At 58.7% G+C, this 25,924-nt stretch overlaps 1 protein-coding gene across 4 annotated transcripts in view; it reads left to right on the forward strand.

Moving 5' to 3' along the window:
• Positions 1-4,990: 4,990 nt before the first annotated feature.
• TNK2 (tyrosine kinase non receptor 2) overlaps positions 4,991-25,924 on the forward strand; it is a 76,233-nt gene continuing 55,299 nt past the window's right edge. For 2 of the 4 annotated variants that reach the window (XM_074963376.1, XM_074963377.1), the window contains exons 1-2: positions 4,993-6,256; positions 23,664-23,992. In XM_074963376.1, coding sequence (XP_074819477.1) covers positions 23,795-23,992 — 198 coding nt within the window. In that variant the 5' untranslated portion in view covers positions 4,993-6,256; positions 23,664-23,794. Of the gene's footprint in view, positions 6,257-23,663; positions 23,993-25,924 lie in introns of all 4 variants that reach the window. The other 2 variants (XM_074963375.1, XM_074963381.1) reach the window with 2 other exon arrangements.

Raw genomic sequence — 25,924 nt, forward strand, 5'->3', positions numbered from 1 at the left:
CACCCTCTCCTGTGAGCAATGCGGACAGGATGTGGACTCTGCTTCTCCTCCTCCCTCCCTGCAGCCCCTGGCCTGGGAAGGGGCAGAGGAGGATGAAGAACCCCAGGGGCTGCCCCCCCCCGCCAAGCCTAGAAGTGGGAGGGGACCCCGCTGCAGCCACCCCTGCCCCAGGCTTTGGAGAGAGGAGTGAAGAGCCCCAAGAGGCCAGACAGCTCAACAGATGAGGGGGCTGGGGAGGGCAGCCGTGGGGTGAACAGAGCCAAGGTCTCCCAGCTCCAGCCCCTCCCCACAGGCCCAGCTCACTGCTGAGCAGCACTTGGTGCTGGAAAGAGGTCTATCATGCAGGGCTCTCAGCCTGACACCGCTCACCAGCGCAGCATCCCCTGGGGGAACTGCCAGTCTTTGGGTCAGGCCCTGGAACCTGCGACACGGTCTGCACACTCACCGGAATTTCTCCTGCAACCAAGCCGGAAGGATCTGCTCCTCTCAGGGCCTTTGAGGCCTGATCCAAAGCTGGCTGGACTCAGCGGAAAGACTTGGCCCTGCCGTGCACAATGCCTGGATCCAGGGATGTGCCCCATTCCAAATCCCCAGCCCTTTAATCCCTCGAAGTAATGAACAGGGCCAACTCTGCTCTGCTGTGCCAGTGCGAATCTGGAGTGACTAGGCTGCAACGGGTGGAGTTACTCCTGATTTACCCTGGGTTAACACGAGTGGAGTCTTGTGGCGTTGAAAAGTGGGTTGGAATTGTAGGCTGTCGCTGCCATTTGTAAGGGGTTTCCTGGTCCTGCATGCAGGCTAGAGGGCGATCAGTCAATCTGCAGCTAGCTGGCCTAGGGTAAAGGTGGGGTGAGTTGTGCCTCACTGTTTCAGGGAGCAGTCTGCTTTGTCTGTCTTTGTTTTTAGTTCTTGTGTGTTAACATTCTGCATTCTAGGAAATAAAGTCATGGTATGTTGCAGCCTTCCAGCAAGAGTAGTTATGTTTTTATCTAACACGTGTACATGCTGTGAAACATAACAAGTCTGGCTCGACGTCTTCCAGCTGCCAGTTGGAACCGACTGTGGCAGTCGACTGCAAAGGCAGAGGGGAAGTGCTTGGGAGGGACTTGCCCGGGCTCCAGTTGCCTCGCAGGAGTTAATGAGCGTGCCATGCAGGCAGCAATGGGCAGCTCCTGAGTGCTTGGTTCTGCTCTTCAGGCGCAGGCTCGGGCTTGGTCCCAACAGCTCCCTGTTGATCTGCCACTGGATAAGGTTGCACTTTAGGCAGCTGTCCATGCAGGTGCAATCAGGCCTGCTTCTCTCCAGGCTGTTCCCACCTCCAACCCCTTGGGCTAGCGGAAGAGTGGGCAGCCCCAACCTGCGGGCACCCCATGCAGAGACTGAGCCCATCTCTTCTCTAACTTTCTCTCCTGTTCTCTCTCTCCCAGTAGTGCTAGCAGCAACAGGAACAGACCTGGGCCTCGTTTTTAGCGGGGGTGAAGCACCAGTGAAGAGAGGCTGATTTACACTGGCTGAGGATCTGGTCCTTGGTGGGCGCGGGTGTGGCAAGCAACCATGCCATGTAGGGAGGACAGGGGTCCATAGCTGGGGATGGGTTGGGGGTTGGAAAGGTCCTGCTGCCTTGGGCCAGGGCCCTGCCTGCCAGCTGCACCCCAGCAAATCAAAACAAAATCTCAGCCCTGAGGTTGGTTTTGCTCTGTGTTTATCTGTGTCATTGACACACTCTAATGCTCCCACTAGGTGCCAGCATCACTGGCACCTAGTGGCCAGAACAGCGCCTCACCATGGCTACCAACCCAGCATCCATGCTAACCAAAGGGGCGCACAGCCAGGAACGAATGGACCCTCCCTCTGGCTGCCCCTGCCTCTGGGCAGCATCTTCAGCACCATAACAAAGGCAGGGAGGAACAGGCCCAACAAGCAGGAACTGAGGGGGGCGGAGGGCACTCAGCACGAGGGGTATGTGTCTGTAAGGGAGAGACAGCAAGAGAAAGGTAGCACGTGTGTTCAGCAAGCATGCCTGTCTCTCGAGGTCAGCTCTGTCTCTGCAGCCATCCTCTATGCACCCGTCCCTAGAGCCTAGTGCAGTGGGTTCCAGGCTTTTTTCATTGGCGGACCCCTTTGGCAATTTTGAATGGAGGGGCGGCCCCCCTTGGAAACCCCTTGTCTGTGTACATAGCTGAATTCGGGTCAGTCTAAAGACAGAATTCAACTGGAAATGTTGCAGGTGCAGGACAAGGCATTTGACGCAGCATCAGAAAGGGCGCTAAGCTGTTGGCTGCTATGGTATGGCCAACACTTCGGGGTTTGGCCTGTAGGTGGGGGTGCGCGCGTACTTTTGATTGCTCAGAAAACCGGAATATCTGAACGGGATCAGAAACTTTATTTTCTCAAAAAGAAAAGGAGGACTGGTGGCACCTTAGAGACGAACCAATTTATTTGAGCATGAGCTTCCGTGAGCTACAGCTCACTTCATCGGATGCATTCCACTGGATGCATTCCGATGAAGTGAGCTGTAGCTCACGGAAGCTCATGCTCAAATAAATTGGTTCGTCTCTAAGGTGCCACAAGTACTCCTTTTCTTTTATTTTCTCAGTCACCTGTTGCGGACCCTTTAGACTTCGTTTGCGGACCCTGGGTTAAAAAACACTGGCCTAGTAGTGTGCCTGTCTATCCATCCCCCCACACACCCATCCATCTCCATACACTCCCCTCTACCCACCCATCCCCCCCACATCTCCCATCCCCATTTCCCCCCAAACACATCCCCTCTATTCATCCATCTGCTCATTCATCCCCATACACACCCCTCTACCCACCCATCCCCACCCCATCCCCCATAAATTCATCCCCAAACACATCCCCTCTACCCACCCAACCCCAAACCCACCCATCCCCCTCTACCCACCCATCCCCACCCCATCCCCCATACATTCATCCCCAAACACATCCCCTCTATCCACCCAACCCCAAACCCACCCATCCCCCTCTACCCACCCATTCCCCATCCATTCCCACACACGCCCCTCTACCCACCCATCTCCACCCCATCCCCCCATCCATCCCCACCCCATCCCACATCCCCCACCCCATCCGTCCCCATCCACACCCCTCTACGCACCCACCCCCCACCCCTCCATCCATTCCACCCCACCCCCATACATTCATCCCCAAACACATACCCCTCTACCCACCCAACCCCCATCCCAAACCCACCCATCCCCCTCTACCCACCCATCTCCACCCCATCCCACATCCCCCACCCATCCCCACATCCCCTCCCAACCCCCCCAACGCACCCCTCTACCCCCCACCTCCATCCCGCCCCCACCCTGCCGCAGGCCGCTCGCCACGTTAACCCCTCGCTGCCCAGGGCTCGCGCCGACCGGGCCCCCCCCCGGGCCTCGGCCCCGCGAGCCGGGCGCGCTCCTCGAGCGCGGGGCCTGCCCCTTTAAGAGCGGGCCCGTGGGGCGGGCGCGCGCAGGCCGGGGGGGGCCGGAGCCGCCTGCGAGCGGGGACTGGAGGCTGCGGAGCAGCCGGCCCGGGGGTCCCGGTGCGGCCGGGGGGCTGCGCCACCAGGGGGCGAGCGGTGGGACAGCGGTGGGGGGAGCCCCAGAGGGTGGGGGAGCCGCAGGGGGGCAGCAGTGGGGTAGGGGAGCCCCAGGGGGTGGGGGAGCCCCAGGGGGGCAGCAGTGAGGTAGGGGAGCCCCAGGGGGTGGGGGAGGACCAGGGGGGCAGCAGTGGGGTAGGGGAGCCCCAGGGGGCAGCAGTAAGGTAGGGGAGCCCAGGGGGTGTGGGAGCCCCAGGGGGCAGCAGTAAGGTAGGGGAGCCCCAGGGGGTGGGGGAGCCCCAGGGGGGCAGCAGTAAGGTAGGGGAGCCCCAGGGGTTGGGGGAGCCCTAGGGGGGCAGCAGTAAGGTAGGGGAGCCTCAGGGGGGTGGGGGAAGTCTGAGGGGGGCAGGGAGCAGGGGGAGTCAGGAGCACAACAGCTGCACCATCAGGGGGCAGGGGGTGCGCGCAGGGGAGCAGCGGCACTGTCAGGAGTTGGGGCTGGGGTGGGGCATTCAGGAGTCCGGGGGCCTGAGCTCAGCCGTGCAGGAGTCAGGGGTGAGCCCAGGGGTGCAGGAGTCAGGGGGGATTCTGGGCCTGGGGGAAGAGTATCAGGTGGCTGGAGGGGCCAGGCCAGGGGTGCGGGAGCAGTGGGCGGCTGGGGGGGCCAGGCCAGGGGTGCGGGAGCAGTGGGCGGCTGGGGGGACCAGGCCAGGGGTGCGGGAGCAGTGGGCGGCTGGGGGGGCCAGGCCAGGGGTGAGGGAGCAGTGGGCAGCTGGAGGGGCCAGGCCAGGGGTGCGGGAGCAGTGGGCGGCTGGGGGGACAAGGCCAGGGGTGCGGGAGCAGTGGGCGGCTGGGGGGGCCAGGCCAGGGGTGCGGGAGCAGTGGGCGGCTGGAGGGGCCAGGCCAGGGGTGCGGGAGCAGTGGGCGGCTGCGGGGGCCAGGCCAGGGGTGCGGGAGCAGTGGGCGGCTGGGGGGGCCAGGCCAGGGGTGCGGGAGCAGTGGGTAGCCAGAGAGGTGAAGCCAGGAGTGTGGGAACAGTGGGTGGCAGTGGGGACAAGGCCAGTAGTGCAGGAGCAGTCGGTGACCAGAGAGTCTAGGCCGGGGGTGCGGGAGCAGCGGGCGGCCGTGGGGGAGAGGCCGGGGGTGCGGGAGGCAGTGGGAGACAGGCCAGAGGTGCGGGAAAAGCGGGTGGCAGTGGGAGAGAGGCCGGGGGTGCGGGAGAAGCGGGTGGCAGTGAGAGAGAGGCTGGGGCTGCGGGTGGCCAGAGGGAAAAAGCCAGGAGTACGGGCACGGGTGGCAGCTAGGGTGAGGCCAAGTGTGCGGGTACGGGTGCCTGGGGGGGTGAGGCTGGGGTTACAGGAGGAGCATCTGGTAGAAGAGGGGAGCCTGGGAGTAAAGTATCAACCTCAGGAGGAGGGGACAGTGGGCTCAGGGGTGCAAGAGCAGGGTGTGGCCCTGGGAGCCCCCCAGGAGCGGGGTGTGGCCCTGGGAGCCCCCCAGGAGCGGGGTGTGGCCCTGGGAGCCCCCCAGGAGTGGGGAGAGGGCCCATGGGTTCAGCACCAGCCTGAAGGAGAAGGGGAGGCAAGCCCAGGAGTGCAGGGGGGCCAGCAGGGAGAGCAGCAGGAGACAGGAGGGTTTGTCAGGGGCCTGCAGGAGGAAGGGGGCCTGAGGCCGGGCGTGCAGGAGGAGGTTCTCAGGCTGGGCGTGCAGGAGGAGGCGCTCGGGCGCGGTGTGCAAGAGCAGCCTCAGGAGCCTGAGTGGCTGAGCCCAGGTGTTCAGGAAGCTGGGAGGACCCTGGATGTGCAGCAGCAGCCGCAGCGGGGGAGGCGGCGAGCAGCACAGGTGTAGGGCGTGAGAGGAGTGAGCCCAGGAGCCTAGCACTGTCTCCGGCCCAGACCCTTAGCAGTGTCCCAGCACCAGCTGGTGAACTCAGCGCTGGCACGGCTGCTAGCCGGGGAGCGCAGCACCACCGTCCTCCTGTGAGTGTGGCCGTGCAGTGCCATCGCTGTCCCCAGCCGCACTGGAAGTCAGCAGGAGAAGGTGGGGGTGAGCCCAGCAGTGCCATCCCTTGCCAGCGAGCCTGGAGCTGAGCATCCCCCATAGGAGGAGCCTGGAGGGGCGAATCCTGGAGAGTCCGAGCCGTAACACCACTGCCAGTCTGGGTGGCCAGGAGTATAGCAGCAACGCCACCCTCATCGTTCACGCACCGAGCCTGGGCACCAAACAGCAGCACCCTCCCATTGCTACACAGTGAGCTTTGCACTGTAAAGCTGCATGCAGTGCTCCTGGTCACGTATGCCAACAACTGCTGGAGCATGCAGTGAATCTGGCAACATGGAGCAGCAGCGTTTTACTAGCTTGGAGTATAGCAGAAGCAGCAACGCCTTCAGCGCGCAGTGAGCCCGGCAGCATGCAGTGAGCCTGGCAGCGTCCCACGCAGCGCTGTGCAGTGAGCCTGGCAGCGTCCAATACAGCAGCCTCGCCGCCAGCTTGGCCTTCCTGGAATTTAATAGCAGCAGCGCCTTTCCCGTGCAGTGAGCCTCGCAGTTTATACCCTCTCCAGCCTGGCAGCTTGGCAGTGCAGCAGCTGAGGAAGGAGGTGACCCTGTGGGTACAGTGGCAGTGCCACAGCCAGCCCAGGAGTACGGCAGCAGCGAGAGACGGTGGGGAGTCTGGAGGGCAGGAACTGGAGGTAGAAACTGACAGGTAAGGGAATGCTGAAGACCTGTGTCCCCACAAATCTGCAGCGCTTTCCCTTGTGTGTTCTCGTCACATGCCCGGGGCAGCTTGTGGAAGGGGAGCATGTGCTCACGGGAAGTGTCTGGCCTAGGCAAATAAGCACCTAATGAATGGCTAGCATGTCTGTGTGCAGCACTGGCCTGTGCTGGAAGGAGTCAGGACAGCTCATCTGTGTGTCATAGGCCCCACACTACTGAATTCTCTTTTAGTTTGGGCAACAAGGAGCAGTTCAAGTCCTGCTACTGTGGATTTTGAGACTGTGGCATGCAGCACAATGACCCCTTGAGTGTGTTTCCCTTCAGACAAGGTTTCCTGTAGGTTCCTTCATAGCTGGTTTCCCTTGTCTGAGGGGAAATGGGCAGAGCTCGATTTTTCTCCCAGTTACTGTGGGCGGAAACTGATGGCCTGCACATTGGATCTGCCGCGGTGGAAAGGCTCAACAAGAAAGAGGCCCGGGGCTGTCATGATCTGGGCACTGAACGACACCCATATTTGTGGGAAGGCAGAGGCCCTTGGCTAGAATAAATACTGTGTGATTGCAAACTGCTCTATCACTGCATCCCTCCCTTGTATGTGCATGCAAACTGCTGCATCTGTGCCATGTCCATGCAGGAAACCTGCAGCCAGTGTCCTTCATCCAGCCTGACGCTCCTGTCCAAAACTCGGAAAGGCTACCAGGCACCGAGCCAGCTGGCGTGAAACATGATGGGCCACTGACCAGGCCCCATTGGGAAGCCCAGTCCCCCTCCCACTCTTGTGCACCATCCCTCGGGCAGGAGAGGGTGCTGAGATTCCTGTCGGGCTGATCCAGAACCCAGCTTGAGGATCCCTCTTACCTAGCAGCCCCTGGCTAGTGGCTGTTTGACAAATTTGAAATCCTTCCAGCCCCACACTGGCAGCTAGAAGGGGAAGGAGAGTCGTCTCAATCCCACCCAGGCTGTTCTGACCCTCCTCTGGCCTCCGTTGCTAAGGCCCTCCTCCTCTGTGGCTACCGCGACTCCAGTGCCTGAATTGGCTGGGATTTGTGCAATGTCATGGCTGCCCTGGGGATTCTGAACAGTTGGTGCAAAACTGACTGGAGTTGGGTTAATTTCACGCTGCCCCTGCTTGGCAAAGCTCTGAGCTGCACTGGAGCTGTCTGTCTGCAGACTCAGGCAGATGATGCGGTATCAGGCTCGGATCTGGGCCATGCTGGGGTGGCATCCTCTGCCATAGAGGCTAGAGACCCTTTCAAAAATCAAAACTTAAACTCTGCTGAAACTGGTAGCTGGACCTTCCTGCTTCCCCAGGACAAACAGCTAGCTGAGAGGGCAGGGAGGTTGCTGCAGGAGAAGATGTTGTGTAGGAAGCTGCTCTGGGGCACTTGTCTATGTTACCGTCTCAGGGAAAGGGTTAACCCCAGCCCCAGACTGAATTGCCTTTGACACTGGTGTGTGACTCCCTTGACTTCTCAGATACTTGGGGCCATGTTGTGCAGACAGACAGGGCAATTTTTCCCTGGGCTACTGCAGACACACATTTACCCTCCCCACGTGCTCCTTCTCCCCAGTGCTCTCTGAGCCAGCCGTTGGACAAAACCCTTCCTCTGTGGTAGGCAGAGGCCCTGCTGCTTTCCCTGGGTACTGCTATATGGGAGGGCCAGGTGGGGCATGCCTCCTCTTCCCAGTGGCTATAGGGCCTCCAGCTGTCTCCCTGAAGTGCCCCCAGAGGACTCTCAAATAGCTTGTCCCAAGGGCTGGAATAACAGCAGTAGCCAGCCCACCTGAGAGCTGGGGGACTCAGGGGCTGGCTGTGCCACAGCAGAGGCGCTCAGGCTGTGGGGTCAAGCAGCAAGGGAGCTGGGTCAGAAGGCGGGGAGGGGGACTGCGTTCCCGACTCCAGAGGGCGTAGAGCAGAATTTCAGAGAGACACTATTCGCATATCCCAAAGCAGAATTTCTTTGCCTCTCTTCTCCTGTTCCTACTAATACGTCTGCTGATCGGGCCATACTGGGGCAGTGATGCAGGCCAGGCTTGCTGCTTCCCTTTTACCAACCCCATGGGGAAACACTCTTGCGAACATTTCTCCTCTGACTGGGTTTGGCAGATCCCTTAGGTGCTGGGGGACTCGGGACTCCTGGGTTCCCTCCCCAGCTCTGCCGCTAGCTTGGGCAAGTCCTTGATCTGCTCAGAGGTTCAATTCACTCACCTGTGAAACAGGGATGATCATTCCTGCCACTTAGGTGTGTGCAGATGGCACGCACAGTGCAAGTGTTAACTACGTATAATTACCGTGCTGGCACCACCTGGCTGGCAGAGTGGCTGGAACATCGCTGAAGCAGACAGGTAGGGGGCTGATGATTGTCATGGTGGTGCTGGCTGCAGGTTGGGTCCCTGAAGCTCAGGGGTGTTTAGACCTGCACTTGTGTTGGGGGCCCGTCCCCCTTGGGTGCCTCTGATCTGGGTTAATCTCCCTTGCAGGGCTCTGCTTTTCCCACTTGCTTCCAAGAGGTCACTGTTCTTATCACGCCGAGCTGGACACCAGCGCTGGGACTGAAAATACCATGGGCTGCACCTCCAGCAGCCCCACTGTGAGCAGCCTCTCCTAGCTGGCTCAGCCCTCCCTCCTCTCAGCTCTGGCATGGGCACTGCTCAGCTCCCACTGAAATCCGAGGGAGCTGCCGACCCCAGCCTGTCTGGTATCTGGCCGGCACTATTCAGACCTGGACCCATCCCGCCCTTGGTCCCTCTGCTGAGGCTGCCAGTGAGGGGCTGCTGGTAGTGTGGACACCTGCCTGCTAGGAACAGCTGGAGGCTAGGTTGCTTCACAGAGGGGTGGACAGCCAGAGCTGCTAGCCTGGGCTGCATTCAGGTCAGCACCAGGTTCTGTGACCTGGTACCGATCCCTCGAGCTGCCCAGGCCTCACTGGCCTGGGTCTCGATAGCGCCGTGCTTTGGGCCAGGACTGGGGAGCGGGCTCTGGGTGCATGGCAAGGCGGGCAGGGGATTGTGGGTAAGGCTCCGGGGCTGGCGCGCTGTCAGTCTCTGTGATTTCCCCTCTTTCTGGCTCCTCGGCAGCTCTGTGCCTGCGCCCAGGGTGCTGCGTGTGGGTGTCGGGCTGAGTGACTCAGTCTGCGAGTGGAAACCCCGCGAGCGCTTTGCCCATCCTGGGAAAGGCAGCTGGGTCCCGAGGCCTGCGTGCGCACCTCGGCGTGCGGGGACTGGACCAGGAGAGCGAGACACCCAGAACATCCCGCCAAAACAGAGGCCGGCTGCTCCTGTGCGGCTGCTCCCAGCCCATTGCTGTGAGGCCCCACAGTGGAGAACGGCTCCCACAGCAGGGCCATAAATCCTCGCCTGCCACCAGGCTGTGTTAGCTTCCAGCTGGGGTGCTGCTCTGGCTGGCCACCAGGCTGGCTCTCGCCAGGGTCCTCCTCCCGGGGAAGCCCTCGGGAGGGGTGGGGACTTGCTCACTGGCTCTCAGGTGCCCTGTGGCAGGCACCGTGCCTCGAGCAAGATGGCAGCACCCTCAGCTAATGGGGATCCAGCCAGGATGCTCCATTCTGCATCCCTCCGTGTCCCCCGCCAGCTTCACTAGGAGGAGCTATTTGCTTCCCATTATGAACTGCTGCGCAGTGTTGCTGGGTGGCCAGTAAACAGCTGCGCATTCCACCCCAGAGGTGGCTGCATGTCTGTGGTGAGTGAAGCAATTTGTAGCATGTACAGCGTGTTGGAATCTGGCTGGAAGGGGCCGTACAGACTCTGCTCACTCCTGTAGAGTGGAGGAGTCCAGCGGGGAGAGGGAAGGATGGAGGGGGCGCTCATTGGCTGTGTTGCATCCTCCTGCCTGGTTCTCTTGACTTTGCTGGCAATTAACTGCACTCTTGGCCTTTTCCATAGCAGGATCGCCTTGCCCTGTAGCTGGGACCTCACCGGGCCTTGCTCCCAGTCAACCTGGCAAGGGCAGGGTGGCTGAGATCCCCTGCAATGAACTGGTGAGAGAGAGGGAATGTCCGTGTCCATGTCCACTGCTGGCCCACCCCATCCTGCTCCTGCAGGACTCCTTGTGAGGAAGGGGCATTTCTATGCACTGGGGTGGGAGCAGGGTCTGGCCCTGCTTTCTCTGTGGGCCCCACAGGGGCAGCAGTCCTGCAGCTGTGCTCAAGCACTGTGCCGTGCACAAGAGGTTGGCTGAGCACCCTGAGCACAGTCCTGGCAGCCAGAAGCTCTCGAGTTCCATCCTGGCTCTGCCACAGACTCCCTCCGTCAAGTTGCTGCCTGCTCATGCTTCAGTTTCCCGTCTGTAGCAGGGTGATCCTGGGGCTGTTTACTTGTCGGGTGCTGAGCGAGTTAATCCGTGGCTGTGGCAGTGCCATTAGTGCAGGGAGCTCCGTCTAAGGCCTGCTCCTGCTCCCGCTGAAGCCAGAGCTTGCCTTTGGATCAGTCTCTGAAATAGCAGCCAGCCCTGAGCAGGCCCAGCTGCTGCTGCTCGTCCACCCTCGGGGTTCCTTTGAGAGAAGGGTGCTGCTGGCTCCTGTGAGTGCTGCGGCAGAGCTCAGACACCACTGCGCTGTCTTGGCCCCATGCCTTCAATTCCTCTGCTGTGCAGGAAGGCCTGGACTTGGGCTCAGATTAGAGGAGATAAAGGAGCCTGTTTATAGCCCTCGGGCTGAGCCAGTCACCTGTCTTCTGCCCCGGATAGCTCCTCTGTGCCTCTTGGCGTGGGGAGAAGAGTCCAGTGTCCAGTTTACAATCCGGGCTCGGAGAGGCTGATTCAGGGGCACTGAGCTTGGTTCTGCACAGCTGTGCAGCTTCCTGTGGTGGGCTGATAGGAAACACAGGGTAGGTATAAATGGTCAGCTCTCAGAATGGAGAGAGGTAAATGGTGGTGTCCCCCAGGGGTCTCTTCTGGGACCAGTCCTATTCAACATATTCATAAATGATCTGGAAAAAGGGGTAAACAGTGAAGTAGCAAAATTTGCAGATGATACAAAATTACTAAAGATAGTTAAGTCCCAGGCAGACTGTGAAGAGCTACAAAGGGATCTCTCAAAACTGGGTGACTGGGCAACAAAATGGCAGATGAAATTCAATGTTGATAAATGCAAAGTAATGCACATTGGAAAGCATAATCCCAACTATACATATAAATTGATGGGGTCTAAATTAGCTGTTACCACTTAAGAAAGAGATCTTGGCATCATTGTGGATAGTCTCTGAAAATATCCACTCAGTGTGCAGCAGCAGTCAAAAAAGCGAACAGAATGCTGGGAATCATTAAGAAAGGGATAGATAATAAGAGAGAAAATATCATGTTGCCTCTAGATAAATCCATGGTACGCCCACATCTTGAATACTGTGTGCAGATGTGGTCGCCCCATCTCAAAAAAGATATATTGGAATTGGAAAAGGTTCAGAAAGGAGCAACAAAAATGATTAGGGGTATGGAACAGCTTCTGTATGAGGAGAGATTAATAAAATTGGGACTTTTCAGTTTGGAAAAGAGATGGCTAAGGAGAGATATGATATAAGTCTATAAAATCATGACTGGTGTAGAGAAAGTAGATAAGGAAGTGTTATTTACACAAGAAGTAGGGGTCACCCAATGAAGTTAATAGGTAGCAGGTTAAAAACAAACAAAAGGAAGCACTTCTTCACTCAATGCACAGTCAGCCTGTGAAACTCATTGCCAGGGGATGTTGTGAAGGTCAAAAGTACACGAAAGTTTATGCTCAAATAAATTTGTTCGTCTCTAAGGTGCCACAAGTCCTCCTTTTTGGGTTCAAAAAAGGATTAGATAAATTCACGGAGGAAAGGTCTATCAATGTCTATTAGCCACGATGGGCAGGGATGGAACAACATACTCTGAGTGTCCCTAGCCTCTGTTGGCCAGAAGCTGGGAGTGGCGCCACGTCCTGCAGCTCCCATTGGCTGGGAACGGCGAAGCGCAGCCACAGGGAGCTGAGGGGCTCCATGCCTGCAGACGCTCCTGGTAAACAAAATGTCCCGACCTGCCAGCGGCTTACCCTGACAGGCCGGTGTGGTCAATAGGTACCGGTGTGGTGGTCTGCTCTTGTTCGATGATGATGGTAGTCGGCTGTGTGCTTGTTTCCTTTGTGTGCTGCCCCAGCCCTGTGCAGATCGCTGACACAGCAGACCCCAAGAGAACCCCCAAAGACCACAGACTCTAGTAAGGTACGAAGGCACCCGACCAGATTTATTGTCAAACAAAGCACAGTAATAGTTCCCTATAGACTCTACCGGACATACTATGAATATGTGCCCCCGGCAATGGACACAGCTCAGTCAGTGGCGGGACACTCCACTGCCCCCTAGGCTGGATGACGATGTGCCCTTCCAGACCTATTCTTCTACAGGTGCAGAACAGATTACTCATCCCTCCTGATGTATTGAGGTGCAGCCCCTTTATTCTCCCCTCTTACATTACATATTTGGTTCAAACAAATATATCCATCATGTTGTCCTTTTGACCATGTCTTTAAGATGCACTTGCCTGTTCCTTGTTATCTCTGTGGAGTGTTCCGATGCCATCTTGGTACAAGTTCCTCTTATTAGCACTTGTGTGGATGCACCTGCTTCTAGCAGCCCTCTTCTTGCCAACTTCTGTGAGTGGGGCCTGCCTCTGGCTCACAGCCCAGCCTTTGCTTTGCAATGCCTGCAAGTACTTTGGTTTAGGCTTCAGGCCTCAGACTGGGCCTCTGAAACAAGAGTTTGTTTCAGGGCCTCATCTTACTACAGCTGGAAGCCAAAGTTTGCCGACCCATTTATTGATGTCAATACTGCAGCCTTTTAAAGTTGCAAAGACTTTGTTTAGTAGACTAGATTGGCTTGAAAGGAATACTAAAAGAGCAGTGCTGCAGATCTGCATGACATTTGACCCATGCATTTCACAAAATGCTATGCCTTACCAGCCAATCAGAAAAATACAATGAAAGATAGTACTGTAGCATTGGTGTCAGTCCACTACTGTGTAATTTGATCTCTTCATGCATTTCTACCAAAGGACCTCATAAGTCTTGAGCCAATATGAAAATATAACGTGCAGAATTGATGGAATCTCTAATAAAATTGAAATAGCCTGTTATCCCCACAGACATGCCAATCTACAGGGCTGCTTTGAAATAAACAAAGAACAATAATAATTTGACACTGATAAAGCAGGTGACATTCCTATATAAAGTCCTACAAAATCTATAGCTACAATAACAATAATCTATTTTCATACTAGTAATTAAAATGAACAGTGAAATCAAAAGAAAAAGGTCTGCTTATGATGCAGCGTTCAAAGTTAAAGTTGTTGAATATGCAGAAGCAAACAACAATTGCTCCGCTGCTCGTGAATTCTGAATCACTGAGAAGCAAGTAAGAGAATGGCGAAAAAATAAAACAACACTAAAAGACATGCTAAGAAGCAAGAAAAAATGACCAACGAGGTGCGCTTCATTTCCTGAGCTGGAGAAAGATCTAATTGGGATGTTGAATGTCGGCAAGATGGGTACATTGTCACGAGAACTGGAATTCATCTGCGTGCTCTGCAAATGTCGAAAGATGACAAATACAAGTCAGTAAAGCCATCCATGTTTGTCGCATCAGCGGGTTGGTGTACTCACTTCATGAACCATCATAGTCTCCGTCTTCGTCAGCGAACATAATAGCGCAAAAGCTGCTGAGAGATCTGGAAGAAAAAATAGAATCTTTCCAAAGGTTTATTATAAAATATCGAAAGGAATATGCATTTGAACTGTAACAAATAGGAAATATGGGTGACACACCGATGGCATTCGATCTCCCGAGCAACAGACCGGTAACTGGTGTTGGTGGAAAAAACAGTTTTAATTAAAACCACGGGCCATGAAAAAATCCATTTTACCTTGGTTTTATCGTGATTGGCAAACGGATCAAAAGCTCCCTTCTGTTTTTATTTTTAAAAGAAAAAACTTGCCTAAAAACATGAAATTTCCTGCTGGTGTCATCATACATGCACACGAAAAGGGATGGATGGATGAAAGTGGGACTATTGAATGGCTGGAAAAAGTGTGGAATAAGAGACCAGGAGCACTTTTCAAGAAACCTGCTATGCTCGTTTGGGACATGTTCAGGGCACACAAGACGGATGAGGTGAAAAATGTGGCCAAAATATGAAAACTACTTTGGCTGTAATACCTGGAAGCTTAACTTCGGTTCTACAACCACTTGATGTCTGCCTGAACAAACCCTTTAAAGACAGGCTATGCAAAATGTGGTCTGAATGGATGTGCTCAGGCATGGCGAAGTTGACAAAAGGTGGGAATCTTATGAAGCCTGAAAGCAATCTGGTCTCCCAGTGGATCAAGGACGTGTGGGTGTCCATTCCCTCGGAAATGATAGAAAAATCATTTAGGAAATGCTGTATCAGCAATGCACTCAATGGGTCAGAAGATGATGCCGTAATTTAATGATGACACAACAGAGGCTGATGATGAGAAGGAATCTGAGTCTGAAGACGACACTGCCTAATCTACGATGAAAATACAGGTGCAGCTGTGACTGAAGCTGAGTTTAATGAACTGTTTGGTGAATCAGAGACTGATTCAGACTTTCAAGGATTTTAAGACTTTTTAAAGTCTCGTATTGTTCTAAGTTACTTGTTTTAAATATCCATTTACTGATTTTAAATATTGACTGTAATTTTGAAGGTGAATACATATTTGTTCAGTTGTTATAACAGGTTTTTTGTTAAATTACATTAAAATAATTCTAGCAAAACTTTTGAGTGTTTCTTGTGATGCCAGCTTTTAAAATATAGCAGGGGTTGGAAAACGTTGGCTCCCGGCCTGTCAGGGTAAGCCGCTGGCGGGTCGGGACGTTTTGTTTACTTGGAGCGTCTGCAGGCACGGAGCCCCTCAGCTCCCTGTGGCCGCGGTTTGCTGTTCCCAGCCAATGGGAGCTGCGGGAAGTGGCTGGGGACGGCATTGGCTGGGGACGGCAAACCGCGGTCGCTGGGAGCTGAGGGGATCCGTGCCTGTGAACACTCCAGGTAAACAAAACGTCTCGACCCGCCAGCGGCTTACCCTGACGGTCCGGGAGCCAAAGTTTGCCAATCCCTGAAATATAGGGTCGGCTTATGAAAGGGTCGTACAGTTTTTACTATCTTTACCTATCCATCTTGGGGTGTCGGTTTATAGGCGAACGGGCTAATGAACGAGTGTATACGGTAGATAAATTCATGAAGGATAGGTTCATCAATGGCTATTAACCAGGATGGGCAGGGACGGTATCCCTAGCCTCTGTTTGCCAGAGGCTGGGAATGAGCGACAGGGGATGGATCACTTGCTGATTAGCTGTTCTGTTCATTCCCTCTGGGGCACCTGGCCCTGGCCACTGTTGCAAGACAGGACACTGGGCTAGGTGGACCTTTGGTCTGACCCAGTGTGGCTGTTCTTATGCTGCTCCTGCGTGTGTATTACTGTAGGGTTGCTTGGAAGCTCTTGCTGGGCTGCTCTTGCTGCTTGCTAGCATTGCTCCCAAGGCAGCTCTGTGCACGCGGGCTTACTGGGGGCTGCCCAGGATTGTTGTGAGTTCATCGGGGAGTTATTGCCGGGCTGTTTGGCAGGCCTGAGCTGGGGGGCATGTCTAGCTGCATTGATTTGATGAGTTAGTCTTTCTGGAGCTGTCTAGTGTGTGTGCGCCGCTTGTGCAATGGTGTGCAGTGTGTGGGGTGTGTGTGTGCGCACTACTTGTGCAATGGCATGCAAGGTGTGAGCACACGCCACTGCCTGTATGTGCACATTGCTGGTCCAGTGGTGTGTGTGCTACTTGTGCAATGGCATGCGGGGTGTGTGTGCATTTCTTGTGCAATGGGGTGTGGGGTGCATGTACACACGTGCACACTGCTTGTGCAATGGCATGTGGGGTGTGTGCACACGGCTTGTGCAAGTGTGTGTGTGAGTGTGCACGTACGCATGCATGCTGCTGACACACCCCTGGCTGGTCGCATTCAAGGTTCCAGCAAGGTTATTTTCAAAAGCGGTTTCCTGTTGTTGTTGCACTATTGAAAATCATTCACCGGCCAGATCAGAGAGTTAGCGGGAAACAGCCTCTGTTTTGCTTTGCAAGGGGTTTGTTTTGTCCTAGAGAGTAACACTCTTTGTAGCTTTTGTCAAACACAAAGGGCTCCTTGCATCGCTTCTTCCCCCCAGCTCCATGTGTGCCACCTCCCATCCCCCTCTATTTCAGGGACTCCCTCAGGCCCCACATTCCTCTTTCATGCCAGGGGTTGTGCCCCCGAGTCTCCCCTTCATTCCCATTCCACATACCAGGGTCCCCTGATCTGCCCCTGGGTCATGGGCTCTATGTTGCCTTCATTCCCTCCTCTGTTACATGTCTGGGGCTCTGTCTACCTCATGTCCCCTATTCACCCCCCTCCTTCAACATTAGTTCTTTCCTTCCTTTCTGGAAGTTACATCACTCAGGATGTCAAGAGTTTCACTCTGTTGGCAAGATCAGCAGAGCTGAGTTTGGGGAGGAGGGTGTTATGCGGGAAGGCGTTAATGGCAACCAGCCACTAACTGGTGCTTTGAACTGTAGACAGTTAGAGGGGGTTGAAGCTGAGGGGCGTGTTAACCAGGTGACCAGGGCTCTGTGTATCCCCACTTCCCTGTCTAGCTTTCCAATTCCCCCCCCTTCTCTGCAGATCGGGGGAGTTCTGCCCCTTGATGCCTGGAACGTGCCGGGGCGTTTTGGAATCAGTCGGTTGCTGCGTTCCAGCATTAAGGCATTGTAGAGAAACTCCACTGAGTGCAGGCTGGACTCAAGCACCTGGGTGCGAATTGAAATGTTTCCCCTGACCCTTAGAAACAGAGAGGCCCTGTCTGAATGTGGGGAGCTGGAGACTGGAACCACCAGCTCCCTGCCTGGTGCCTAAGGGCATCTCTGCAAAGGCTGAGGAGAGGAGGGGCCAGGTCAATGCTTTCTGTAAGGTCTGCTCTAGCCCAGCCGCAAGAGACTGCACTGGCTGCAGGAGTGGCTGGGGGAGCCTCTGGTCTGTGCCATGCAGCTTGTCAGACTATAGGATCATAAAGGTCCCGTCTGCTGGCCTGAGTCTGACTCATTTATACACGGAAGGAAGGAAGTGACTTTTTCTGGGATTTGGCTTGTTTCAGTGGAGTCGTGTAGCCATTGCAATGTGAAGCCCCAAAGCCGAGGGCCGGGTGAGATGCCAAGGGATCACTCGGGGAAATGACTGTCGGTGGGGTTCAGGGCAGTTGGAGCCTGCAGCTGGATAACCATATCGCTAATGTAGGGGAGTTCAGCAAGCTAAGGTACAGGTGAGCAAGCCCCATGCTTCAGGACCAGTGGGTGCAGGGTTCAGGAATCCTGCCCCTTTGTGCAGCCTTGCACAATCGTCCTGCTTCACCATGAGCCTGTTTTCCCACCCCTGGAGCGTGTGTTGCTGGCAGCAGGTCAGGTGATCCAGTGCTCTGACTGGTCTGGCAAACCCTGCATGCCTAGGGCAGTCTGACTGCCAGAGGAGAGATGTGCTTGTCATGCAATTGACTGCCCAGCAGTCTTCCCCTCACCCCCCTCCATTCCCACCTGAGCCTTCCCCTCTCTTCCTGGAGATGGCCCTCATAGATGTCCTGTCGCATGGTGTGCTGGCAGGTGCTGAGTGCCCTCGCTCCTCAGGGAAGCTGCTGGGACTCGAAGGCACCCAGCACCTTGCAGGATCAGAGGACATAAGAACGGCCATGCTGGGTCAGAGCAACCATCTTTCCAGCCTGGCACCCTGTCTCTGACGGGGGCCGGGGCCACATGCTTCAGCGGGGATGAACAGAACAGGGCAAGTGAGTGATCCAGTCCCAGCTTCTGGCTGACTGCGGCTTAGGGGCATGGAGTTGTGTCCCGGACCATCTCTGCTGACAGCCATGCATGGACCGCCATGTGCAGCTGGCGGGCTGTGAAGGGCCAGCTGTGGAGGTTACTCTCCTGAGGCAAGCCCGGGGAGGTTTGTAGCCCCCTGTGGGCTCTGGGTTTGTCTCTCTCCCTCGTGGCCTTTTGCACCTCTGCCCTTCACACAACGATCTCCGCAGAAAGCTCCTTTGTGGCTCTGTCTCCCGGGGCCGGAGCAGAGACAAAGGGGCCCTTCTCCCCCTGGCAGCGAGTGGGAAGCGAAGCAGGCGTGGTCTGGCCCCTGCTCCCCTGGAACGGCCCTGGCAGGGGGCTGGCAGGGGAGTGAGAAGGCAGCTTGGGGCTGGTGGTGGTCCAGATGTGGCTGGTGGCATGCCAGATGTTGGCATTCTAGGCTGGGGTGGGGTGGCCATTCCACATGCGCCATAGGATGTGTCTGCTCCCAGGAGCAGCCCTGGTGCGCTGCTTCCGGCACAGAGCCCTCCCCTGCGCTCTGGTCTCTGTTCATTCCCTGGCCTTCCTGGCTCTTGACTCCTGGTCCCCTGTGGTGCCCATTTGATCCCCTCCCCAGGAGCCCTGCTGTGCCAAAGTGTCCTTTGCCCTCTAGTGCTGCTGAGGGCAGCTGCCTGCCCAGGGGGTGTCGTCTCTCTGCTCCCCAAAGGTTCCACTTTTGGGCTGTGGAGGAGGAAGCATCTCCCACCTGCGGCCCCAGAGGATCTAGCTGGCAAAGCCCTCTGCACCGCCCAGCTTGTCGGGGTGCTGGGAGTGTCCCCCACAGCTGGGTGCTCCCCCTTGGCAGCTGGCAGCCATTTGTGGGTGCCAATGTGCAGTGGTCACTAGTCTGTGACCAGCTGGGCTGAGAGCCACCAAGCACCGTCCATGCTAGTGTCGCCGGGCTGGCAGGCCACAGCAGCTTTGGGGCACGCCTGGCCCAGGCTAATTTGAACAGGCAGCTGGGAGGTGAGGGGACCAGACCCAAGCCATGCCAGTGAGCCCACCGGTGCCCGTTGTGCCATGTGAGCTGCTGGGGGGAGGGAGTATATGTGGGTCTCTGCCTGGGCCCACTGTCCCGCCTCGTCTAGGAGGGGAGTGCTCGTCCCCCAGTGGGCATGGCTGACTGGGGGGAAGGCCAGACTTGGGCTCTCTGTGACCCTGAGCAGGTCCCTGCCCCTCCCTGTGCCGGGGGGAAAGGTGATGCTGCCCTGCCCCTTGGTGCGGGAGAGGCTGGTCAGTGCCCAGGCCGCAGGCGCTCCAGGGGCAGGGGGCCAGCTGTACAGTAGCGGGGACACGACACCGGCACCGTCTCCCAGTGTCAGTGGGGCTGCAGGCTCCAGCCAGGTGGGGAACACGCGTCGTTGGAGCAGTGGAGGGGCTCAGGCAGTACCATGGGGTGGGGGGGAAGAGGGAATGCAGTAGATGGGACCTAGCGGGGCTTTTCCCTCTCCAGCACGTCCAGGGATGGTGAGAGAGCAGATGCCGGGGGCTGTGATCATCCCTTAGAACCCCCCTTTTCCCCCATTTCCAGGTGTGGCACATCCCTGCCCCTCCCCCCACCGGGCCGCCAGGTGCACTCCCCCTCCGGTGCGAGGTGGCTGAGCGCCATGCAACTGCGGCGTGGGCAGGAAGCCGGGGACATGGGCTGTTGGTGCTGCGGAGCCGTTGGGCAGGTCGGCTGGCACAGGAGCAGGTCTGAACTCCCCTGGGTGGGCGGAGAGGGGAGCTGGGGGGTTTGGTGGGTGGAGTCTGTGCTGGTCACTCGCTCATGGCTCCCCCAGCCTGGCCTTGGGCTGCAGGGTGCTGCGTGGGCTGGGTTGCTCCCCAGTGCTGCCGGGGCCTGGGGGTGTAGCAACTTCCACTCCCCTCCCTTGGGCATAGCCCCGTGGGAGCCCATGGGAGCCCCTGCACTGCCTGGCTTGTCGGGGGGCAGTGGGAGCCCCCCCCCAGCCCTCTCCATACCCCCCGAGCTGAGACACCACAACCCCCTTCCTGGCATGTTCCAGGGTCGTTCGGGTGGCTGCTGACATGATAGCGGAAGCCATGGCTGCGGGGACTGGGTGGGAGAAGGCTGGAGGGATCTTCTGGCTTCCTGCTGAATGGGCCCTGGCGTTGGGCTGGCCGCGGGAGAGCCAGACCCAAGGCTCTGCCCTGAACACCCTGACGCTCCCGCTGTGGCTGGTGGGAATGGGCAGATTAGAGCCGCTGGGGAACAGATACCTGCCAGGGTGAGGCTATGCCCGCCGAAGCAGCCTTCTCTGCCCTCGGGGTCCCCCACCAGCCTGGGGTACTGGAGGGGGCTCTGGGATTCTCTGCTGCTTGGCAGGCCCAGGGTACATGGCTCTCCTGGGCTGGGCTGCAGCTGGAACTGCTGGGAAGGGAAGTGAGTGGAACTGGGGTAAGGGCACTCGGGTCATGGTGAGATGGGGGGCAGTGCCATGAAGCATGGTCAGGGTCCCCTGGCCCACCCCAAGGCAAGCCTTATCTGTCCGGTCCCCTCTGCCCCCCTGCAGCCACCTGTGTCTCCAAGACAGTGGGTGGTGTGGGTGGCAACTGCCTTCTAGCGGCAGGGTCAGGGGTGAGGATACATACCCTGCCCTGCAGCTTGCACCCTGGGGCGGAGACCTATGGCTTAGCGCCCAAGGCCCTGGCTTACATGTGACATTGCTGGTACCCCCAGTGTCCATGTGTGCTGCATGGGGGGGCAGTTGGATGGTGGGTTTGAGGCTCTTGTGTCACCATTGGGGCTTGTCCCCCAGCAGCCATATCCCTAGGGCTCTCTGTCTGGATGCCCTGAACAGCACGTGACAGTGCCCTGGCCCACATGCCCCCCCGGCCCCTTCCAAGGCCCTGTGTGCATCCAGCCCGGAACCACCAACAGAGGGCCCGTGGTCCTGACTGCCTAGGGTTACACTGTCCCTTTAAGAGCCTCAACTGCTGAGCAGATGTGCATTGAGCTGGGGCCTTTCATCTCCACCCTCTGCAGCTTCATTTCCTTTCCTCTGGCCCCTCTCAGGCTCCTGTGGGTGGGGCCTCCTGCCTGGGGGATGGGTGAATAGCCAGGGGCCACCCCTGTGTAAATGCACCCAGAGGCATTTGGATCCCAGCTGGTACCAGTCAGAGACTTGGGCTGATCCTGCCCCGGGAGAGGGAAGGAAGGAGGCCCGGTGGGGAGGGGACTGAGGTGTTCCCTGCTCCCTGTGGGACCTGGGCTGAGCCGTGCAGCAGCCGCATGGTGCCAGGTGCTGTACGCTGTGCTGACTGTCTGACCTGTGCACCGGCTCGCACGTGGTGAGTGGGGGCAAGACATCCCCGCCTCCTGGGGGCGCTGTGGGGCTCAGCCCATCAGTGACGCTGCGGGGCCCTGTCCGTATCCAGCTCAGGACCCGGGGCCTCTGTGTGACGGGAGGGAGGGGCTGGGCCAAGAGGGGTTTTGTGGCGTGAGAAGCTCTTGGTGAATTTGAATGTCTGGCCCAGAGACCCCCCTGCCACTGCTGGGTCAGCCGCAGCCCCCGGTGTTGCTCCTGGGAGAGGCTGCTCCTGTCTGGCCACGGGGTCCCGCTGGCCCCCGTGCAGCCTCCTGTGGGCAGATCTCCCATCGCCCGGCTGGGGACTGTCATGCTGCAGTCCCAGCATCTGTGCTGCGAGCACTGCTCCATGGCCGGAGTGAACGGCTTGGCGCGGTGGCTGGTGCTGGCTGCCGAGTGGGATTCTCACCTCTTCTGGACACGGTCCAAAGGAGCCAGCAGCAGGGGAGGAAATGGGCCTATTAATTAGCAGCAGCAGTAATTGGTGCAGCTACATTAGAGCGTGGGGGGGTGAGGGGGGAGATGCTGAGTCTGCCTGGGACTGAGGAGCTCATGGAGGGTTCTGGTTCATCCTCCAGGCTATACCGTGTGTGTCAGGAGCGGGGGGCCCTGGTAGAGTTTGGGGGGAAGCCCAGGGCTGGGATAGTGGTGGGGCTGTGGGTCGGGAGTGGGGGACACTGGCAGAGCTGGGTGGGGAGCCCAGAGTTGGGCTAGCAGGGGGCTGTGGGTCAGGAGTGGGGGGGCCCCGGCAGAGTTTGGGGGGGAGCCCAGGGCTGGGCTAGCAGGGGGCTGCGGGTCGGGATTGAGGGGCACCGGCAGAGTTTGGGGGGAAGCCCAGGGCTGGGATAGTGGTGGGGCTGTGGGTCGGGAGTGGGGGACACCGGCAGAGCTGGGTGTGGGGAGCAGACCATCTCTCCCCTCTAACCAGACCTCTTGGCCCTTTACTGCCAGGAACAGGCTGGTCCTCTCCTCTCCCTGTTCCCAAGGCCCCCGATGTGGGTTGGCTGCGCCCTGGCAGGGTCCCTGAGCGCTGGCTTGGGCGGGGGTGGCTGAGACACGGCTCCGTGTTCCTCACACGCCGGCTCCCCCAGGACTGGGAGCAGGGACAGGACGTCCCAGCTGATCCGGCCAGAGCCCTGAGTCAGAGAGGGGTTGTGTGAGAGCCCCTGATGTGGGGGGAGGGGGGTGAGCCCCCACTCAGTCAAGGGCAAATGCCAGAGCGCAGCTCTGCCCGCCCCCCCTCCACCCCCCGGACAATGAGCTCATTGACTCCCAGGCCCTGGAGCTGATGGGGGAGGGCACGGGGCCGTTTGTGGACGGCAGCTGAGCCATGGCCTTGACCGCAGCCTCCGGCCTTACAGCCAGGCTCCCCCCACCCCAACAGTGCCCCCGTGGGCCGGGGCCCAGCTGGCTGCTCAAAGGCGGGTGGAGAGCCTTGGCCATTGCCAGCTGCGCGCACTGCAGGGAGATTGCTGGAGGCTGGGCTGGGCTGCCAAGGTAGGGGTGCAGCTGGGGCAGACCGCGTCCCAGGGGTGGGGGCCAGTGCTCCCCTCATCCCCTGTGGTGTGCATGGGGCTGCACTCCGTCCCAGAGGGCCTGTGTGCCAGGGCTGCCGACTGGCCAGGCAGAGCAGGGCTCTGGGGCAGTGGGGGGAACAACAGCATCCGTCTTGGGGACTGCTCAAAGGGGGATCCTGATTCCTCTCCACTAGGGTCTCATGGCCTGGCTCTGCCCCGGTGCCATGGGGAGCTGTGCTCTAGCAACCCCGTCTGTACGTTCTGCCCTGGGCAGAGCTGGAAGGGTCCCTGACTCTGGGATCCCCCCTCCCTGTCCCAGAGAACGGCACGTCCGGCCTCCCTGTGTTGGCACCTGGGCACGCCGGGGGCCAGCTGCAAGGAGCCTGCCTGCCTGTCTCCACCAGAGCCAGCGAGCAGGTGCTGGGTTCGAGCCCAGTCCCTTCTCCCCTCTCAAATGGGAGCGTGGCACTTCCCCTGCGGGACTGGTTTCCCTCTGGGGTCAGTGCCTGGAGGAGGGTGGGGGCTTTGGCATGGAGTCATCCCGTCCAGGCAATGACTTCGCTCTGCACCCTGGTGGCTCCGGGTGGCAGCGCCCTCCCTGCGGAGCGTGATGCTGTGCCCGGCCCGAGGAGATGTGCCCTGAGACTGGGACCTCTTTTCTCTCTTCCAGACTGAGCCCGGCTGAGCCCATGGGCTGCAGCAGCCAGGCCCCGGCCCTCGACGGACGCACTGGCGAGTCGCAGGGCGCCACCCTCTGGATCATGCTGGGACCCCCCCTGGGATCTCGCGCCCTGGAGGCGGATGGGCCAGGATTATCGGCGCTTTAGGACTCAGCCCCCCTCAGTCCTCTGTACAACTCAAGACTCTGTGGGAGGCCAAAACGGACGCCCTCCTGGCCCCCCGGAATATCCCCCCAACGTTGCTGGAGCCCCCCTGCCCTCTGACGAGTCCCCTGGGGCAGGACCGCAAGGCCCAGACGGAGCAGCGCCCGAGCCTCAGGTAGGGCCCTCCGCTGCACTGCACTGCCAGCCTGCCCGCGCTCACCAGAGGCCCGTCCCCACCCGTGGGCCGGCAGCACCAGTGCCGGCTGGGAGTGATCTTGCCAGGCCCACAGGACCAGACACTGGTGTGGATATGGAGGGGTTTGGTGTAACTGAGATCAGGTTCTGGGCTGGGGGTCCCTGCAGGGCTGGGGTTCTCTGCTGCCTGTTTCTCAGCAGGTCCTGGGCCTAGCAGGGTGTGATTGGGCCAGGCTAGCTGCTCAGGTGGGTGAAAGAAGCGCAGCGCTCCTGTTTCCTGGGCTGGGGGTTTGGTTCCGCTCCACCTCTGCCAAGGCCCCCCAGCCCCTGCCCGCACCCTCCACCGATTGTCGGCGGGTTGGTGTCGGGTGCCTGGGACGGTATCACAAACTGAGTGAAGTGCGCTCTCCTGTGGCCAAGCAGAAAGGTGCCCAGCTGAAGCCAGCTCCGTGCCAGGGTGGTGCCGTACCCAGCTCTGGACCGGAAGGAATTGCCTGTTTTCAGGCTGTGGGCTGGCTCCCAGCTGCCCCCACCTGGGCTCTCCTGGTGCGGCATTTGTGACTCACGCCGCATCCCTGCCTGCCAGTCAGCTTGTCCTGCTCCGTCCGTAGCTCTGCGGGCTGGGGTCAGGGCTGGGCTCGGGAGCCTGGTTCATATGTGGGTGGGAGATGACTGAGGGCAACCCAGCTGCTCAGGGTGTTGTGAGGGAGTTTCCTTGGGGGCCCACTCTCCTTAGGGTGACGCCAGGGATGCTGGATGGCCAGGAGTGGAGCAGGACACGCTCCCCTGGCAGTCGGTACCGGCCCCCATGCCCAGATTGATGCCAGGAGATGCTGTGCTGCAGACAGCGGGGGGGGGATGTCTGAATGGGGGCACTCTTAGGCGGTGGCAAGGGGCACCGTGCTGCAGGCAGCAGGGGGGCTGGGGCTCACCAGGGGGTGCTCACAGGTGGTGCCGGGGGCACTGTGCTGCAGGGAGTGGGGGGGCTCAGTAGGGGGCGTTCTCAGGTGGTGGCGGGGGGGCATTGTCCTGCAGGCGGTGGGGGGGCTCTCAGGCAGTGCCACCCCCATGCCCAGTGTAATGCTAAGGGGTGCTCTCAGGCAGTGGCAGGGGGCTCTATGCTGCAGGTAGAGGGGAGGCTCCCTAGGGGGGCTCTCATTCAGTGCTGGGGGCTCAGTAGGGGGCGCTCTCAAGCAGTGCCAGAGTTCTGTGCTGCAGGCAGTGGGGGGTGGGGGGGCTCTCGGGGTACTGGGGACTCAGTAGGGGGCACTCTCAGGAGGGGCTGGCCCCCATGCAGTGTGGGGGGTACCATGCTATTGGAGGGTCCATCTTTTGGCTGAGATTTAAAGCTGGCCGCGACTGACTGTGGTGAAAGATGCCGCTTTTTGCAAGGGCGCGTTCGCGAGCCCAGCGCGCTGGCCAGGTGCGAGCCCCTGAAGTTATCGGCTGCTTGTGTAACTTCCTCTGCAGCTCCAGCATCCTAGCGAATGGCTGACACCTTGCGCTGCCTACTACAGGGTGGAATTAGAATGGCCCCGCTGTGGGTCAGAGCCCCCATACTGCTTACAGTTAATGGAGAGTCTCCTTAGGCCTGGGTTTTTGGAGCAGGAGGGTCTGAGCTCTGTCCCTGTTGCTGCCATGGAGTCCCGGGCAGCCATGCTGGGTGGCACAGGGCCGGCCCTGGAGCCCTAGACTGCTCCTGATTTGTTAGTGTCTTCTCCTTCCTGTTCTGTCCACGGTTTCTGCAGCTGTTGGGCAGTTGCTGCGTTTCGCCCTTGTGGTGGAGACGACCTCCTGTACGTACACAGGTTTTCAAGGCACTTTGGACTGGAAAAGAGCCCTAGAACCGGATCTACGTACCCCACTCGCTCCCGCTCCCGCCTTGGCTGCCCTTCCGCCCCTCAGACCGGCT

Source organism: Natator depressus, chromosome 9 (assembly GCF_965152275.1).
Source record: "Natator depressus isolate rNatDep1 chromosome 9, rNatDep2.hap1, whole genome shotgun sequence".
NCBI lineage: Eukaryota > Metazoa > Chordata > Testudines > Cheloniidae > Natator > Natator depressus.